The following is a 19969-nucleotide window of genomic DNA, read 5'->3' on the forward strand; positions in this document are numbered from 1 at the left end:
TTTTGGCGTCTTCTGGTCCAACACCAGTGGAGACTAGGCTCTAAGAAAAGCCGTCTCGGGTGTGGACCATTCAAATTCAAGGACAGTGTATATCATTATCAGAGTTGTCTTTTTTTGTTTGCATTTTGACTACTTGTGTTGTGGTTATTGCAAACATGATCCCTTGTATAAAGGTGTCAGTTTTTGTGCCAGATAAAAGGGTAAAAACCTATTACTATATCTTGTTACTGGCAAAGGAGGTCTCATAATGTGTAGTGTATAGTTGTGTAGTGTATAATGTATAGTAGTGTAGTGTATAATGTATAGTAGTGTAGTGTATAATGTATAGTAGTGTAGTGTATAATGTATAGTAGTGGAGTGTGTGGTGTATAGTAGTGTATAGTAGTGTAGTGTATAATGTATAGTAGTGGCGTGTATAGTGTATTGTAGTGTAGTGTGCAGTAGCGTAGTGTATAGGTGTGTAGTGTATAATGTATAGTAGTGTAGTGTATAATGCATAGTAGTGTAGTGTATAGTAGTGTAGTGTATATTGTATGGTAGTGGAGTGTGTGGTGTATAGTAGTGTAGTGTATAGTAGTGTATAATGTATAGTAGTGTAGTGTATAGTAGTGTATAATGTATAGTAGTGTATAATGTATAGTAGTGTAGTGTATAATGTATGGTAGTGGAGTGTGTGGTGTATAGTGTAGTGTATAGTTGTGTAATGTATTATGTATAGTATTGTAGTGTATAGTAGTGTAGTGTATAATGTATGGTAGTGGAGTGTGTGGTGTATAGTAGTGTAGTGTATAGTAGTGTATAATGTATAGTAGTGTATAATGTATAGTAGTGTATTGTAGTGTATAATGTATAGTAGTGTATAATGTATAGTAGTGTAACATAGTACTGTAATATATACATAATATTTTACATTAGTTTAACATTGCAGAGTTTGTTGTCGCTCAGGCGGAGCGAGCACGTGACGCGCTCATTCGTCATGGCGGGACCAGGCCCGAGCAGTGAGTCCCACAGCACTCGCGTAGCGTTAGGAGTCTCTTTTAAAAACATTACGATTTTAAATGTTTTTACCGCATTATTTAGAGGGTTGCTTTTCCCACCCTCGCACACAAAACTCAAATGTGCGTGCATCAAGCGTCGGTGGTTTTAAATAGAATCGATCAAATGCGCGTTCCGGATGGAGGCCTACCCCGCAAGGCTTTTATTTTCACAATCGCTTTTCGTCGTAACGCCTAAAATTTACGCGCGTTATAAATATTTTTTAATTTCGGTATGCGTATAATTTGTTCATAAGTCGCCGTCGTTTTAGGAAAGCGCTTTACGTTGTACAAGCGTTTGGGTAAAATTCTGCTCGGTATAATAAGCCTTATTGCAAAAGCCGCGCCAGTACGATTCTTAAGATTTCTCCCGCTGTAAATCTTAAAATCGCCTTAATTATTTTAACAACATTCAGGGTGTTTATTACGCATTGGTAGTGCCTCGTTTGTTTGGATGTGTCGTATTTCCCCCTCTTTCATCTGTAAAGGCTATTTTGTCTCGTTTGTACAGGGTGGTCTAGATGTATTGTGACCCCCCCCCCCCATTGACCCCTCACATTTTTGTTCCTTTGCATATTCGTTTCTGTTTTAAATTAATCTTTCTTTCTTTTTTTAGTTTTACAGAATTAAATTGGGGGGGGGCGGGGGGGGGTTACTAGACGGTCTGGACCACCGTGTACATTCAAAACGATGATAAGCTATACCGCCAGTATAATTTTTACTCCAGTCTCTGGCCCCCTCCAAGGCCTCGTCTCGAGCAGTTGTTCACTCATTCCCAGAGGTGGTGGCCACTTTTCGCTAAGACATCAATAGTGTCGAAGGCCGTCACACCGCCTACATACAAGAAGTGTTTTCATTTTTTTTTACTGGTAGGAACGAAGTTGTAAACTGAGTGTACCAGCCTGCAATAGATTAATGTGTCCGGCCGTCCGTCCCCTTTCAATACTTTAACGAAGTGAAATCTCGTGCTGTTGGGGTGTAAAAATATAATTGCGCAAAATTCCAATATACCTACCAGCCCACCCTGCAGGGACCTGTTGTATTGTCAGGGGCCACACGAAAGGCCACCAGGGGGCCGCCGGTAGGCCGCGGATCTTGCAATGAAGAGCATCGCTCATTGTCGTAGAACTTCATCTGATTTACTCTCTCTCTCGTCTGTTCTGTCTCCTCTTTGCGGTCTAGAATTGTAACGCCTACATAACCTTTGCTGTTCGTTTGTATACACGTATTGTATACTGTGTATTATGGGCCTAGTTTGTCCCGCTCCGGTGTGTATTCTCGTCTAATTGTGTCCCGCACTGCCTTTTTTGTACATACTGTTTTTCATTTGTACTGTCTCATATGCGCTTTAAACAGTACTGTCGCAACCTCCCTTTCTGTTGTCTTCTGGTCTGCTGTGTCACATGTACCGTCTTCACTCCATCGGCTTATCTGTAGAAAGATGTTTTCTTGTTCATGTTTTTGTTTGTTGCGGTTGCACCCGATTCAAGAGCCGAATGGCTCACAAGTTCTATACCAAATTAATTAAACTGAAATGAAACTCAAACTGTACTGTATCTTTACACTTTTGTTCTTTCGGTAAAGTCACGTAGGTATAAAAAAATTAAATGAAATCACGACGTTTCGGACGCAACACACTAGTGGCCCGTCATCAGGTGGAAACAACCCCAGCAATAAACAAATTGCTGAAATGGGCAAAAAAAAGTCACGAAAACTTCAGATCGAGATTGCACTGTGTCTTTATCTCCCTGTCTGTGCGCTGTTTCTAGTAGTCTGTACTGTGAGTACTTTACGTCACGTCTATGCTGTCTCGTTCTGTTTTCACTTTACTGGCACTTATGCGCACTTTCATGTGTCAGTGTACTGTCTAGTTTTGTCTCATTCGTTCCCCCCAATTAGCCTGAATGAAAAGTTCGCATTTATGTCCGTGAAAATCACATTTTTGATGCCCCCACAACACAGTTCGATGCATATGAGTGATTCACGCATCTTTGCATGCTTGTTCCGATCACTAATCCTCGCTGCTGTTTTACCTGTCGTTAGAACACAAGCTACAAAATGTGGGGCCTCAGGAGGAGTGGTCTATCCGGGAAAAACTCTGCCTCGCCTCCTCCGTCATGCGAAGTGGCGATCAAAACTGGTTTGTATTATTCGATGCTATTGCATTTGGAGCCCCCGTAGTCTAGGCTGCGTAACTACGGTCATGGGCTCTGAGGCCACGGTCATATAAGGGTGGGTATATGCGGCCGACTTTTGTGGACAGCAGAGGAAAGCGCAAGCACAAACCATTGTTCACTAGCTTTTTGCCCGTCCAAGGACGGGTGTATTTCAGTAAATCTGAAACTTGCAAGCGAAAATCAGACCGCGACGTGATATTCATTGCATAAATTATTGTGCAATTTGTAAGGGCGCGGTGACACAGACTTGCATCGCGTCAATATAAATGTGTCGTTAAACCCGCCATCACACGATACTGCCAATTAGTAAGGTTTGTCACGTAAATGGAACATGCCGATTCTAAATGTTCCGGATTTGCTCTCCAACACACTGGTGTGCTCTACTAGTAACGAATTGGCATGTTCTGTTTACGTGACAAACCTTACTAATTGGCTGTGTCGGGTGTTGGCAGGTTTAACGACACATTCATATTTACACGATCTAACCCATAAAACCTATATTATGGATGATATTCGTAGCGGAAGCCTACGTGTTAAATTGACAAACCATTGTTGTACTCCACTATGCTCCGACATCCACACTTAACAATTCATGTTGACCAGCAAAGTGAATTTGGGTAAAATAATCCTGACTGCGTGAAGAGGCCCTCATCCACCAGTGTGTACGGTACATGATAATTAAAATAAAATAATGTGTGTGCTTACATGCTTGACTGGCTGTGCGTTAAACAGGGTCTCCGTAAGTAGAGCAATCAAGCCGTTTGCAGAACCCGGGAGGCCTCCAGACTGGTTCTCACAAAAGGCGAGACTCGCAGCCATAGTTACACTCTACCTTTATTTGTTTATATGTCAATTTGTTATTTGATCATTTGCATTCCCTTTGTTGTTTTTCACGCTTCGAAGCCTTTAAACATTTTATTTCCTTTCCGCAGCACTGTGCATCTCAGTATTCTGAACTACTGGAAACTACAGAGACACCTAAGTAAGACTTTTTCCCACCTTGAAAATAGTTGCCAAATGTTTACATTGTAATTTTAAATGTTTACATTCCGCATCTTTTGTATGGCGTTTAAAAAAAAGACACGAGCTGCAATTGTATTTATGTAAGGCATTCCACGGAATCCGGGGTTACCTGATTGGATCCCACTTGTGTCACCAGAATGCGTGTGTATTGGTCAGTCATCGGTGATATTTACATGAATTGTGTTCAAGACAGACCTAAAATCATTTTAGTGCAAACGACGAAGTGAAGGATGCATGGACTTGGCCAGTTTTGATATTGACTGAAACATTGAACTGTTGAACGGCAGGCGCAAGAGGGGTGAGCGTGGAGAAGTGGTGGAAACCATTGAAGATGTGATCGTTAAGAAGCTTACCGTTGAACGAATTGAAGAGCTAACAAAAAGCATTCGCGACATACAAGACCGATACAAGTGTGTACTGCTTTCATACACTCCAACCTCTACCACCACCATTACACACGGATTCTCATTTTTGTTAGCATGGTGTGTGGGGGACTGATTTTCTTTTTACCCCAACAGAAAATTAAAACATGAATTGGAACTGGTTCAGAACGGGCAGTTGGACCATAATCTGCATGAAATCTGGAACGACATTGTCGCGTGAGTTTTGACTTATCGTGTCTTTAATATTAATTAACTCCGCCTCAGTTTAGTTTCGTGACAATAATCAGATTGTATTTGCAGTCGAAAGAAACAAGATGAAGAAGAGGCGGAAGCGAAAAGGAAAGCTGTAGAAGAAGCATATCAAGGTAATGAGTGAAAAACTGATTTTGACATTAGCAAAAGCTTTTTAAACGTTTACTCTTTTGTGTGAAGGTTTTGTACCCATTTAATACGACAATGCATTCTGGTGTCTGCTATTCACAGCTCGCATGGCAATCAAAAATGCCTCCAAGAGACCATTGGCTAGCATTCGGACCTTGTCAGCAGATCCCACAACTTCTGGCCTGGACTCTCCAAGCCCTGACGTAGCTTCCGGAAGTGATGTGGTTATGGCACAAGTAAGAACATTATTTGAACTGTAAAATACGTTCAGTTTGAGTTGATAAGCTACTTAACTCTTGTTCTCATGGTATCACATCGTAAAGTAATGCTTGAACAGTTTTAAGGTAGTGCCACCTTCCAAAATGTGGTAAGTGTAATGAGATCGAACATATAATTTCCGTGAAAAGATATGTAAATTATACGCACATTTTCCCAAAATGGTTTCGCTTTAGAAAATGATAACTGCATGTACCAAGGAGATACTTGAATAATAACTTGTAAATATTTATGAACATTAACAATAAACTTGTATTTGAAAATGCTGACGTCACAAGTAGTTTTGAAAAAACTGTTTAGAAAAGTAAGTGGGCTTGGCCAGAATACGTCACCAGAAGGGTTGATGGCCAGTGGTTGAGACGGACGGAAGTCGGCAACGCGCCTGAGAGGACTTCCACCATGAAGATGGAGTGATGATATCAGCTCCTGTGCAGCAAGTGCTGAGTGGATTGTTATATTGCAGAACCCTGAGAGATAGCGACATCCTGAAGAAGCTTTCATCCTGCAGTGGACTGATCATGGCTGATGATTTGAAACAAGAATCTAACAGCGTTTCTTTGTTCTCATTCAGCCTCCTTTGGGTGGCATTACGGTGATGACACCAGCAGTTTCATCTCCTGTGACTTCGACTCCCACTGCGGCGCCTGGGGTTGACGATTCGCTAGCAAAGAAAGCAGCAAACATAGGTGTACAGAAACCGAGCCCCCCACAGTCGCCGCTGACTGAGCTGCTGCGTAAAAACGGGATTCCATCCTTCGGTACCGTAACCTCGGTAAGGTTACACCGTCATCTCATTACAAAAAAAACCCCACCTTGTTTGGCATTAACAATGCCCTGCATACTGGAAAAATGGAAAATATGTTGGCATTTGAGGCACTGACCCTTGCCCATGATATGCTCTTATATTATAAGGGAGTGTTATTGATGAACATTGAGTTTTCTTTGAATACTACTGATACTGTAGTTTATTATTTTTGTATATGTTCTGTTTAACCTCATAGCTATTACGAAAATATGGGAAATGGTATGGCACTTTTGTAACACTTGATTAAGCTAAATCAAGCTTTTGGCATATATCGTGGGAGATGGTGGCACATTAACAACAAGAACAACCGCCATTCGACACTAAGTGGCGGTGACGTCACCACGGCGCTTGTGCCAGGCTATGTGCACATAAAGGCCACGTGAAGTGTCGAACGCCTGCTAGCAGTTCACGGGACGGACCCAGGTGCCGTGGGTTGACTGAGATGACTGGCCGATGCACTGCCTGTGCCCCCTACTATGCCAACTTGGCACATTGCACACTGTTACAAACTTGATCACCAGTGGCAAGTGGTATCTGCATGCGTCCTTGGTCTCCACTTAGCTGTCTTGGCCTGAAATTAGTTCCTGGTGTGTGCATCAACATCAGCACGAGGGATACAAAAATGTCTGGTTCTGATGTTGGCATTTCCAACCCCTCGTGAGCAATGCTCACGTGAATATATGCTCACGACAGAAATTGTCTGAACAATTAAGTTGGCTAAACACCACACATCTTTGTCTTTGTTGCCATGTCTAGGAGAAGTGTGGCGAGGGCACGTTTGGAGAAACGGGCATTGAAGCTGATACTGTTCCTCTGCATGAAATGCCCATCACCCCATCCCCTATCCATACCATAATACCTGGCCCTCCATCTGCAGGTTAACACAACAGCACACCACACACTTAGTACTTTGTCACTGACACATTCACAAAATCCTCTGCTTGTTAGTCTCTGTGCCGTCAGTTGGAGCTCTTACCTTGCAACACCTGGAGATGTTTTATTCTTCTGCACTATTTGGTTCCAACTCATCACCACACAAATGTTGACATTAAAACAGATGAAGTTAACTTCTCGGTTATTTATACCATTGTTGTGCAAAAGGTTGGGAGGGCTGTTAGCATCTTATTAGGATACTGTATAATAGTATAACATACAGGAGCTGTTTAGCAATCCCTTGGCAAGGGTTTTACCTACACTTTGAGTGTAATTGGATTTTATCGTAGTTTGCATTCTATCTATATGACAAGTGTAGTTATTATTGGCTTTTACTCCATTTCGATTATATTTTAGCGATACTTGAGCATATATAATTAATTTTACATGAAGCGCTTTGAGATAGTTTGATATGAAAGCTGCTTGATAAAATAAAGAATATTATTGGTCGGTTACACTTTTTGGTCTTTTTCCTTTCATAATCCAGTGGCACCAACTCTGTCCAAACTGCTGGAATCTGGGCTGTCTGCAGTGCCAATTCCTGCAACAATCGCCGTTTTCCAGACACCGCCAATGGAAGCGCCTGCGGTTGCACTCAGGATCCCGGAGATTCCTGAGCCCAGTCCGGTGCTGAAACAAGCTCAGGAGGAAGCGGGCAAAGGTAAAATATTGCATTTCTAATGTATGTTATTTGCACATTTGTAAATTGTGATTTTTCCAATGGCAGTTTATTATTTTTTTTTATCATGGCTGAGTTATTTTTTCATGGTTATTGAATTCACGTTATATTTGAATTATCTTAATTTTTCGGGTTTCCCTCTTACAATTGTTCCTCATTCTTTGCCATGTATTTCAGTCTTAGCAAATGAAAGCGACGTACAAATGAGCGTCACCGTCGTGGGACAAAGGCTGTTGCTTCCCTGTGAGAGCAATGCGCACGTTACCGTTGTCACGGCCCCTCCGGCGGTGGAGGCCCCTGCCGCCGAAATGGCGCCCCAAGAAGTTAATGCAGCCGCTTTGACGACGGACGCCACAGCAGCAGCATCCGTGCCAGCAGTGACGGTGGCAGAGGAGATTCCACAGCCGAAAAGCGAACTCACTCCCCCTGCGCTTCCCAAGGCTGAGGTCAGTGTCATATCTAATCACATTGAGATTGTCTTACCTATAAAAGGCTCTTCATGAATCCATCTTGGCATGAGGCAGGACGGATTATATTGTTGGCCAAGTGCAAGAGCTGCCCAATGTCTTGTGCGTTTTAGCAGGTGGTGCCAGAGGCAGCGAGGGTCGAAGTTCAGCCACTAGCGGAGGTTTTGACCGAACAGCCGCAAGTGGAGGAGGTGGTGGTGGAGTCTCTGCAGCAGGCACTCATGCCTCAAGTGGAGGAGGAGGCAGCGATGGAGGTGGTCGAGATGGGCGATGGAGATGGAGATGGAGATGTGCTCGGCGAGATGGAGGATGGGGAGCAGGACATTGATATTCCCCTTGGAAGTGAGGAGGAGAAGGCATTGTTAGAGGAGCAGAGCCCCCCATCTCATCCGGAAGTACGTCTCCGATGCAGCTGGCATTAATAAAATTGCATTGCCATGGACTTTGTACACAAAATAATTAAATTCTGGAACGACATTGTCGCGTGAGTTTTTACTTACATTTGTATAATGTATACAGTTGCAACATATACATTTGTAATAGCAGTTGTGAATGTTGCTGTGTTTTTTTGCTGCAGATTCAGATTGCTCAGGAGGAAGAAGGAATGGCGAAGGAGATATTTTCTACTCCACCTGAAACGCCTGCACCCATGCCCGCTCCCATGACCACTCCCATGCCCACTCTGATATCCACTCCCATATCTACTCCCATACCGACATCTACACCATTGCCCATACCCACTCCTATGCCCACTCCTATACCCACCCACGTGGCCACCCCCATAGTCACCCCCGTGGCCACCCCCATGCCTACACCGATGGCCACACCCATGCCCACCCCTATGGCCACACCCATGCCCACCCCTGTGGCCACACCCATTCCCACCCTGATGTCCACACCCACGCCCACACCCATGCCCACCCTGATTCCCACCCCGATGCCCACACCCATGCCCACACCTGCACGTGATACTTCACCCACGCCCTTGCCCACACCCAGCCAAGAAGAGCTCAAGCCAAGTCTGGTGCAGCCCTTTATGGTACCTGTTTCACTTTCTTTTTCTTTTGTATCCACAAGTGCTCGTGTTCTTAAGTTTGTTTTGGCATAAAAAAATCCTGTCTGTATTTTAACCACAGACAGTTATATTTTGTTGCAACGCACAGGTGACCAGGAGATGACGGAACAGCAAGTGGCTTTATGAACACTTCGGTGTGAGTTTTTGTTATCTCTGCATATGTAAGGTTTTTTTAAAGGGCACTCTGGGTTCCTGCTACATGCAGGATTCTGCCTTAAAATGAAGTTAGCCAAACCTTTAGTGCAGGAGTCTTGGAACCTAGTGATAGTTTTGGGAACAACTAAATTATGTTTTTTTTTTACAGCCGCCTCCCGAGGTAAAGGAAGAAATAGCAGTCGAAGCGGCAAAACTGTCTCCACATGTGGAACCGGTTCCCCAGGTCACGTGTGAAGCAGCTGATCCCCCGGCTGAGCAATTGGCATCACCTAAAGTCCAGGCACACACGTCCCCACAGCCGACCTCGCCTGTAACTCAACCCAAGGATGAAACGGAGATCCAAGCTGCAGACCCAGCTACGGAGGGCGTGGTAGAGGATGTTGAACAGAGGAAAAATGAACAGCTTAACCTGGAGGCGACAGCACAGACTGAGCCCCTTGTCGATGTAGAAAACAAGTGTGAGGATACGACTGAGGCTTCAGAGGAGGTGGAGACGCACCAGATTCCAGACATTGTTCCCGAAGAAGAGGAGGACGACGAGGTGACAGTAAAAAAGGATGAGCCAGACCCGGAGGAGACCAAGCAAGAGCAGGCAAGAATCCAGGACTGCCACCCAATGTCGCTGCATAAGTACAGATTAAGTGATTGTAATTTTATTTCATTAAAACATCCATTGGACAAAATATTATACCAACTAAAGAAAATTGGTAGCACTGTGTGATGAAACCGGTGAGTTGTATTGAATCTCATGGCTCACATGTCTGAACTGGCTCTGGGCCCCACCTTTACCAACGCACACTGACCAGGGTGGTGACGTACGGTCAAACAACTCCCATGGTTGAAACATATAAAAGGGGGCCTTCATCCAGCATATGATTGACAAAGGGCTATGAAAGTATTATTAAAGTGTTTTTATGCATAAAGGTTTTTGGGTTAGATCGCGTTATTTATAAATGTGTCGTACCCCTCCACCACCCGACACGGCCAATCAGCAAAAAAAGTGTCACGTTGACAAAAGACAAATAATTCACTACTTTAGCCCACCGGTGTGTTGAAGAGTGAATCCACATTTACAGTGGATTCACACCGGTGGGCTAAAGTAGTGAATTATTTGTCTTTTGTCAACGTGACACTTTTTTGCTGATTGGCCGTGTCGGGTGGTGGAGGGTTACGACACATTTATAAATAACGCGATCTAACCCTAAAACCTTTATTATGAATAATATTGGTCGTGAAAGCCTACGTGTTAAAGTGTTTTTAAACAAGACTTTTTAAAAAAGATTTAGCAGACCACTTAGTTCAGCCCTGAAATCTATTTTTAATAATTGTGTTTTAATATGGATTACATTTTTGTTATGCAAAAACAAAGTGGCTGACACATTTGTGCCAACCGCTAATTGCTTTCCTCGGCTATCGGAGAATGCTTAGTCTAAGACTGCCTTTACCAATTGAACGATGCTTTTTCCAGCCTGCGTTTCCCTAACTTTGTGTGGCTTAAGGTTTAGCGAGCTAAAACAAGAGGCTTAAAACGTCCTAAAAGAGTAATCACCTGGTTATGCGTAAACTTTATGATCGTACGTCTTGTTGTGTTGGCACAGGCAGTGCCTTCAGATCCAGCCTCTCCAGCGAGCAGCACCAGCTCCAAGGTGCCAAGCGAGGACACTCCGCTGGGCATACGCAGGAAGCCAGGCCGCCCCAGTGAGCTACCATCCCTTACCGCGTGGCGTTGTACTCCACAGCTTTGATCTGTACATTTTGCAATCTTTTATTACTGTAGCTTAGAGCTGGAAAAATGCATCAATGGAAATCTATGGATATGAATTCTCGACCCAAAGAATACATGCATTAAATTGCTCCACAGCTTTTTAATCATGCAAAGTATATATATGCATTTTTAAACCCAGTTTCTGAGCACAAGCCCAAAACGTCAGGTGACGTCAGTTAACTTGCACGATCTGACCCAAAAATCATTGTTGAATCATTATATTGGTCACTATATAGTTAATACATTTCTTGATTTTAGAAAAGTCGTAAGAGCTTGGAAACCTATTGGTCACTAGCATTTTTTTCATTAAGCAAATTTCAAGGATAATTATTTTTTGCGTTATAATATCAATATAACTCCCATTGACTTATGGGGAATTTGCGTTATAATATCAATATAACTCCCATTGACTTATGGGGAATTGATTTATCCTACTTTAAATGATACAATTTTTGATCATTTTGTTTTTTTGGTTTTGGTTGTTTCTAGGTTTATTTAGTTAAAGCTAGGCTTGTTTAATCCCACCAGGAGATGCTTCTGTTTAAATAACACGATGCACTTTTGCAGTGATTCTTGACAGTATCAAATAATGTAGATGAGTGCTTAATACTTTTACGTGTGAACATAGAACATCAGCTTTTCATTCTCTGTATTATTTTACAGATAAAAGAAGCATGGTCAAAAAGATTGTGAAACTGCAGCAAAAGGTGAACAAAGTTGGCAAGCCACACACGCATTGCATAACTACATTGGATGTGCGTGAATAATGCTACTCTTGCTGTGACGTGGAGTCCACCACATATTTTTATAATTGCAACGATCTTCTGCTTCTAAATCCCCGAAGCGCACCATTTATATCAGATTAGGGAGACGTCCCTCACCTGACCCGGTCAAGACCTCGCCGTCGCCGTCATCCTGGATACATCAAATTGGCCTTGACTCCTTGCCTGCTGCTGTCATTGAGACTTGGGAACGAGGGCCTACGCAGAGGTCCTCACGGATAAACGTAAAGGACCCCAGCTGTCCAAGCAAAGTGATGATGATGATGCATTTATATTGATGATGAATAATGACATTTGGGGCTACCACCTGCGCGCAGGAGGTGGGCAGCGAGGCCGGTAGCATCGAGGAGGAGCGTAGCGAGACGGACATACTGGAGGTAATGGAGCACGGAGCCAGTGAGAGCGAGGACGGGTCCAGCATGCACAACACGCTGCACATGCCCTCCACCAGCCTCACCGACTCGGTGCCCAACAGCCCTGCCTCCTCGCAGTTGTACGTCTCGCTCACTCCCACCATCACCACAGCTCCACACCACTGTAACGTTCTTAATTTTTAAAATATTTTTCCCATAAGTTTATGCCATTTGTGCTATCGGTATGGTGTCATGAAACGTAGCATCCATTCAGATGTCACTCAGAGCAGCATGAACCTTCGTGTTAGAGAACGGTCCTTGGAAAAGGATACCATAGAGCTACCTGTGAAATCCATTCAGGTGACCTCTGATCCACACAATAGGAGGCACACTTCTCCACCTGCTTTGGCACCGAGGGAAATGTTGGTAGCATGAGAAACTATATATTTTGGTGGGTACTTTACCCAAATCAAGTGCAGAACCACATTTATTGTGTTAGTGTTTTTGTGTCCAGGCATCGCTGCCCTGGCTGAGAGCATCAACGTTCTATATTTAAGAACCTGGTTTTAATGACAGGTGGCTTCCTGGATTTGAACACAGAATTTCATTTTTGTGAGCTCAATGTTTTGTCCTCTTTCTAGTCACCCTGCCACCTGTGCGTGACATTGCAATTATTACATTCCCACTGTTAAAATATAGGCACTTTCAGCACAGAGGGATTCAACTAATTTGATGAACGTAGTTTCTAGGAGTGGTCAGGAGATGGTTGCGTTGCAGAAATCTCTAAAATTCAGCTTAACCTGTTTCGGGTTCCTGCCCAGGGCCTTGATGCCATCGTCTGGAGTGCCTCCACAACCATGTCGCTTCTGAGGCTGGCAACGAACTCCTGACTGCTCTTGGGAGCCACTATCATGTAATTCATGCCATGCCAAGTATGGTTTACATATTTAACTTAGTATATCAGTGTTTTGGGCTGCATGGACGATTCTACAGCAGATTTTATCGGTGGTAATGTTGTAAATCACCTTAACCGACCGGCAATGATCAGCTCAGTAATGTATGGCCAAACAATTCACATGATATGGGAAGGCCTTTATCCTGCAGTGGATGAACAAAAATGGCTGTAAATGATCAATTCACGTCATTCTTTTGTAGCTATTTGTTATTGTTTTTTAATGGACACATTTAGACCTTAAAGAATACAGCTTGTTTAATGTTACTATTTTATAACAGGAGGATGTGTGAAAAAAAACACATTTGCCTTGTACAAAGCCCTTTGGTCCTTTCTGGGACAATATTCAGATGTTTAGATGACGAGGTCTTCGTTGCTTTCTGCTGACGCATCGTGACGTGCTTGTTATTTTGTTTAGCTCCATTGGCAGTGAAGACCCAGAAGCACTCCAAGCTCAGAAAATTTGGAAAAAGTCCATCATGCTGGTTTGGCGGGCAGCGGCCAACCACAAGTAAGTGTGCTTATCAAAACAATTCTGTTAAATCAACTTTCTAAGCATGTGCTCATTTTCCAAAATAATTGTGGGCTGTGTCCTATGAATATCTTTAAATATCTTGCATCTACAAAATGATATATCGACGATTTTTATTTTGACTCTTAATGTGTCCTTTTTTCCAGGTATGCCAACGTTTTCTTACAACCGGTGACCAACGACATTGCCCCTGGCTATCACTCCATAGTCCACAGGTGCGCTTACACATGTTTTGAAAAGCAGATTGTACCCGGATAAAATTGCTGCAGAATTAGCATTACATATATCCTCTCGCATCACATTTCTCACAAAGTCATCAAACGCTTTTTATGTTTACAAATGTCTTCAAATGCTTATTCCAACATGAGTTTTGCTCGCATTTGAATACATACTCATCCGTGCATGTTCTAAATTATTTTCACGTGGTGGACTGCACCCCCCAGGCCTATGGACCTGTCGACCATCAAGAAGAACATTGAAAATGGCGCAATCCGCACCACGGCCGAGTTCCAGCGTGATGTCATGCTCATGTTCCAGAACGCCATAATGTACAACAGCTCGGACCACGACGTGTTTCACATGGCCGTGGAGATGCAGCGCGATGTCATGGAGCATGTGCAGGTAGTGACGCGTGCCTGGCTCTTCCGCTGCGTGCGGTGGGTTTCGCGTACGGCACACAAAATCTGCCAGTGTGTTGAGTTCAAGGCATTGTTTTTTAATGGGATGTTTGTATTTTTAAGGATTGATGGTCTCTTTAGGTCCATCTTTTGTTGCAGCATTAGGTTTGTTATAAAAACTGCTAAATATACATTCTCACTTTTTTTCGAGCAGCAATTTCTGGCGACCCAGCTGATTATGCAGACGTCAGAATCGAGTGTGGGCGCTAAGGTTCTGCGGGGTCGAGACCCAGCCAAGAAGCAAGAATCCCTGGAGAAGGTATGCATGAGTGTGATCGCAAACATCTGACGAATCCTTGAATGAAAAATAATCCTGTTGCCAAACGTGTTTTTCCTCAGACAGCAGCATATTTTCTCTTGAATGTTTCAAAATTCGTAGCGACAAACACTGAATTGCTCCTTTGTTTTCATCACCACTTTTTGTGTTGTCTTCATGAAATGCTCCTTTGCAGCCAAATGCATGTGCGCCATGGAAGTCTGGGTTGTAAAATATAAGGGCAGCTTGGGTGAGCGGATGGGGCCCATGGCTGGTGCTGGGGGACGGACAGGCGTGGAGTGTGTGTGTTGTGAGCTTGTGCGAGATCGATAGCTTGTGCGTCTGTGTATATCCATGCGCTAAGCGTGGGTTGTGTATGTCGCACACAGGTGCATGCGCAGACACTGTCTCACAGGTTTGCCGTCTCGCGAGCGTCGGCTTTCTCCATGAGCAGTAGCAGGGGTGGCAGTCTGACGCAACCACATGTTTGTAATTATGCACGATCAAATACCATGCATTTTTTGTGCTTCGATTTTCCGCTTCAATTTCTTAATTCTCTTGTGTTTTTTGCTTTGCAATTAAGCTACGCATCATTGAGTTGCAAATTAAATGTAACTCGCCGTCTATGCCTTAACATAACCGAAAGCCAGAAAAAAATGCTTTGTCAAGTCTTGAATGATTCCAATAATTCTCTCATGCCCTTCTCCTTGGCGTTGCAGCAATATATTCTGAAATGCTTGAGGCACAAGCTGCTGGAGCAAAGATTTTAATTCATGTTTTTTTACCTAACATTTTACCCAACTTTGCCGGACGTCCTGTAAAATATTGTCTTTTTTTCGTCACAGGACACCCTCAGTATGTGCTCTCCTGCATTCCTACTGTCCTTATTTGTAAGTATGCACCTGTGTTCACACTACTCTGTTAGTCACTGTGTGTGTGAGCATGCAATGTGTGCATGCTTATGGGGTTTTTATCATCGGTCCCCCACTAAAACAAAGTACCTACCTGGTTATTTTATGGCCTCAAATACTTTTCCCCTTCAACTCTCCATGAGTGATGGGACAGTTGTGAAGAGAATGGAGGCGTTTCTATACCTGGACTGTGTTTATATGACCAGCTCTAGTCGAGTGACATTTTCCTTTCAACGCTGTGTGGAAGCTACCTGGCCTATTTCTGCATACAAAGCTCCAAGTATTTTTGGCCACTGGTTACAAAACATGGACCCCTTTAAAGGAACATCTGCATTGGTTTGAAATATTGTGGCTGACCTACCTATGATCCCTTTTAGGTTCAACCAGACTTGATGTGTGTGAGGAGCTTCCAGATCTTGGAAAGATTTAGCCACAGGCCCATTAATGAGCTCTGGCAGGCAAGGCTTCATTGGCTGGGTCATGAAGCCCACATGGTCAGCTATTGGCTGCCCACGCAGCTTCTGTTTGGCCAGATTGAGCGGGCTAAACAGGCATGGCTCAGGCTAGAGAAGAGATGGGCTGATTTGTTACAAAAGAATGTGGAGCTGATTGGACTGGCAGATAACCTCTGGAGGAGGCTCGTGAAGGGCGAAATTGGGTAGTTGGAGGCAATTGCCTTCCAACAACAATGGAGGGCAGAGGAGCAACACTCAGCAACGAGCAGAGCCACCGGGTGGCAAAGGCACAGAAAGTTAGCACACTGGGAAGCACAGGTGGTGCATCTTTGGTCATCTCAATCCGTTAACACATAACTGGTCTGTCCCATGACCTGCCAGTGAGCCTTTCAGACTTCATGTGGCCCCTAAGTGCATCGAGCCTGGCGCAAGCATAGTGATAGCGTCACCACCAATTAATGGTGAAAGGCGGCTTATTGTATCGAAATATACTGTATTTGAGAGTAGGCCTCGGCAAGGTAAGGTAAAGGTAAACGAGCCTATCTTTACCACCCTACCTTTACCTTACCACAATACAATCACTCTACCCTTACCTTTTACTCTTTAGCAAGGTAAAAGGTCAAAAGCAACGAGCCTACCTTTACCCTACCTTTACCCTACCTTTTACACCCGATTACAGGGTAATTACTGGGGTACTACACATGAACAAGGTTTATAACAGGTAAATGCTAGGTAGAGCGCTTTATTCTTATAGAATGCTCTCGATTATTCCAATTTTAAATAGAGGCCACGAACTGCGCCACGGAGCTTTTAGCGAGCGGTAAACAAGGTATTTACCGGGTAATACTTCACGCTACCTTTACCCTACCGGGTAATTCTTCCGCACTACCTTTAACCTTACCCCTTGGCATGTCGACACCTTTACCCATTTACCCGGTAAAAAGGGTATATTACCTTACCTTGCCGAGGCCTATTTGAGAGTGATTGTATGTGTGTTGTGCTTAAGTATATTTTGTATGAGTGTGATATGCTTTTTGTTTTGTACGGCATTTTTAAAAGCCCAAAATATTTCAAATAATTGTGTCTTATGCACAGAATGTTAATCAAAGGCTGAAAAAACTAAATTAACAATTATCCACTTGCTTCAGTCAAAACCCTGCCCTCTTGAGAGTGTTACACCGCACAAGTGGTGTTTGTAAAGGTAATACTTGACCTTTGCCAATGACTCTCTGTCCAGGATGTGGGCACGAGGGGGCGGCGGTCTGCCATTGAGGCTGACATGAAGATGAAGAAGTAGGGAAGGATGCTCGTCGCTATTTTACTCCCAGCTGGTGGATGTTCATCACCAGGCCATCACGAAAAGGACAAAGGACAAGTTCTCACTTAGTTTCCTCTATCGTATGTGTACAGCCTTGGCAACGGTGAGCCACTTGGCCTTGAAACTTAGTTTTAGCCCACTAGGTTTTAACCCGTGAGGAAAAATCTGCATTGTAGGTTAAAAATGTTCACAGATAATTGTAAAAGCTGTGGAGCAACCATTCATCGCAAACATATTTGACTAATAATTCTATGTGTATTGTTCATTACATACTGATTGACATTACAATATTATAAATTAGCAAAGTTACATTTCCCACATGATATTTTCAACAGGATCAACATTTGATTAAATTCTGGATCCATTGGTAGGTATCAGACAAATGTACTTGTGACAGTTCAACTATAATAGATACATGTTTGAAGCCGCTGATTGGCTGTATTCCCAAGGCTTTGTTAAGCTGCATAGTACTCTAAATATGTAACCACATGACCATAATGTTATCTTAAATGTTACCACAGTTATTAACCATTTCACAACGCAGCTGGAGATACTCCCGTTCATTTTGGCATGCAGATATTTTACGATATGTTTTCTCTGCCCCTTTTGAGTATTGGCCAGGGGAAAGGGAGACTGTATATTTTGTTTCATGTAAACGAGCACTGCCCTCGCATTTGTGCCGGATTCACAGCCCGGGGTGGAGGGTGGGTGGTGTGACATCAGTACGCACCAACCCCACTCGACGCTGTAGGATGATGGTATGCCCCCACCCCCACGTGCCAGCCAGCGATTTTTTTTGGTTATTTCTAATATTGTATGATGTATTGTAGTTTTAAGGTTTTGTACAGAACATTTTTTTAAAGTCTTACATTTGGAGAGGACCATTAGAAGAGAGACACAAGGCTGTGAAGTTGAGATGCTTATATTGTTGAAATGGTGTAAATTTTGATTTAAAGCTTTCGTGACTGCAGTGATTCATATTCTTGGTTCTTTCGGTAAAGTGACGTTGAAGGGAAACAATAAAATAATAAAATATTTTTTTTACAATAATATATATAAAACAATTGCTTTCTATATTTTATTATTTTATTGGTTCCCTTCAACGTGACTTTACCGAAAGAACCAAGAATATGGTGTAAATTTGTTTGGCGTTCATTTGCAAAATGTATATGCTTAATGTACTCAACATTGCATAAAATAAATGTTGCATTCTAATGTGTGTGCTGAATAATTTCATTGATAACACTTTGCATGTTGGCGTGCTTATTGGTTATAAAAATTGAGCCAGAAAGTATATTCTTTGTTTTTTTTATTTTCTAAAACCTGTGGATAGATTGTGTCCATTTGCATTTTATATTTATGCTTGGTGAAGGCCCCCATTTTTTTATTGTTTTATATATATTTTGTTGTTTCTCTTCAACGTGACTTTACCGAAAAAACTAAGAATATGAATTACTGCAGTCACGAAAGCTTTAAATCAAAATTTAAAAGTTGGTTAATGTCTACAAATACTTGGTCTAAATTTGCATGGCTTCTTCAATGGAGCACTGCTTTGTTGAGAATAGTAAAATATGTTGACTTAAAGCTTTCGTGACTGCAGGTATTCTTATTGTTGGGTCTACGTGACTACCGAAAGACCCAAGAATATAAGTAAAATATGGTCAAACCACCCATGGCCAACAAAACATAGCCACCAGACACCAGCAGCTCTGGATCACCAGTCTGGCACTCGCTGCAAGGTGAAAGTGGAATAGATGTTTTAAAAAAATGCTGTTTAACAAGAGGACGCCTTTGGGTTAGATGATTGCTCATACAGCACATTAACTGTGGTGAATCAATCTTCGTTGATTTGGGGACAGTTGCAATGCATTGAAATATTTGGACTCGATGAGGTAAGTCCCGAACTGCAATACAATTTCCTATGTAATACATCAGAACGAATGTACAAAACTTTAAACTTTAGTTTGAAATTTAAAAAATACACAAAACTTCTTTACAGAGCAGAAACTGCCATGAAGATGGTGATGATACAAAAATTAGCCTAGCAAGCAAACGTGATCTCTCCCAGGCTATTCACAGAAACAAGATATTTAACAGAATTTTTTATAAATATAGGGATTAACCATATGTCCGTTTATGACAATCATAATTGATTAACATTTTAAATCTATGCCTATTATCCACGATGGCATGGCTCAAACACACGGACAGTGACAAGACAATGCAAGTATGATAATAGGTTTTTCCCCTTTTTTCTGGCAACAAAACATGTTAAGATGTTAAAACACCAAACTGAAACCTTTTAAAAGTAAATCATGCATGCATTAACCACAATAGATTTGAAGCTTTCGTGACTGCAAGGATCCATACTCTTTGGTTCTGTTCGGTAAAGTCACGTAGGTAAAAAATAAAACAAAAATCACGACGTTTCGGCCACAACACAAGTGGCCTTCATCGGGTGAAGGGACCGTACTGTCCAGAGGACAGCGTTGGAGTGAAGACAGCCAAGCCCAGGTCGCGTCCTTTAAGCTGTGTGAGAGGAAACAAAAAACGCCTTGACAAAGGAATTCGCATAAAAT

At 42.7% G+C, this 19969-nt stretch overlaps 1 protein-coding gene across 4 annotated transcripts; it reads left to right on the forward strand.

Moving 5' to 3' along the window:
* The first annotated feature begins 854 nt into the window (after positions 1-854).
* Positions 855-18605, forward strand: BRD8 (bromodomain containing 8). Of its 4 annotated transcripts, none has more exons than XM_076066284.1 (25): positions 855-998; positions 3078-3174; positions 3944-4013; positions 4144-4193; positions 4522-4644; positions 4753-4833; positions 4918-4982; positions 5101-5234; positions 5846-6046; positions 6836-6956; positions 7500-7673; positions 7869-8137; positions 8272-8553; positions 8736-9197; positions 9538-9981; positions 10988-11087; positions 11818-11861; positions 12254-12429; positions 13660-13752; positions 13920-13988; positions 14217-14394; positions 14605-14709; positions 15096-15195; positions 15552-15596; positions 17310-18605. In XM_076066284.1, coding segments are annotated over exons 1-24 (3462 nt in total). In that variant the 5' UTR covers positions 855-976; the 3' UTR covers positions 15554-15596; positions 17310-18605. The 4 variants fall into 4 exon arrangements, with proteins under 4 accessions (XP_075922399.1, XP_075922397.1, XP_075922398.1 ...); XM_076066282.1 differs by having other exon boundaries at positions 15096-15191; XM_076066283.1 differs by having other exon boundaries at positions 8275-8553; positions 15096-15191.
* Positions 18606-19969: the final 1364 nt, after the last annotated feature.

This window comes from Petromyzon marinus, chromosome 11 (genome assembly GCF_048934315.1).
Source record: "Petromyzon marinus isolate PM22_M1 ecotype Great Lakes invasive population chromosome 11, UKy_Petmar_22M1.pri1.0, whole genome shotgun sequence".
Lineage (NCBI taxonomy): Eukaryota > Metazoa > Chordata > Hyperoartia > Petromyzontiformes > Petromyzontidae > Petromyzon > Petromyzon marinus.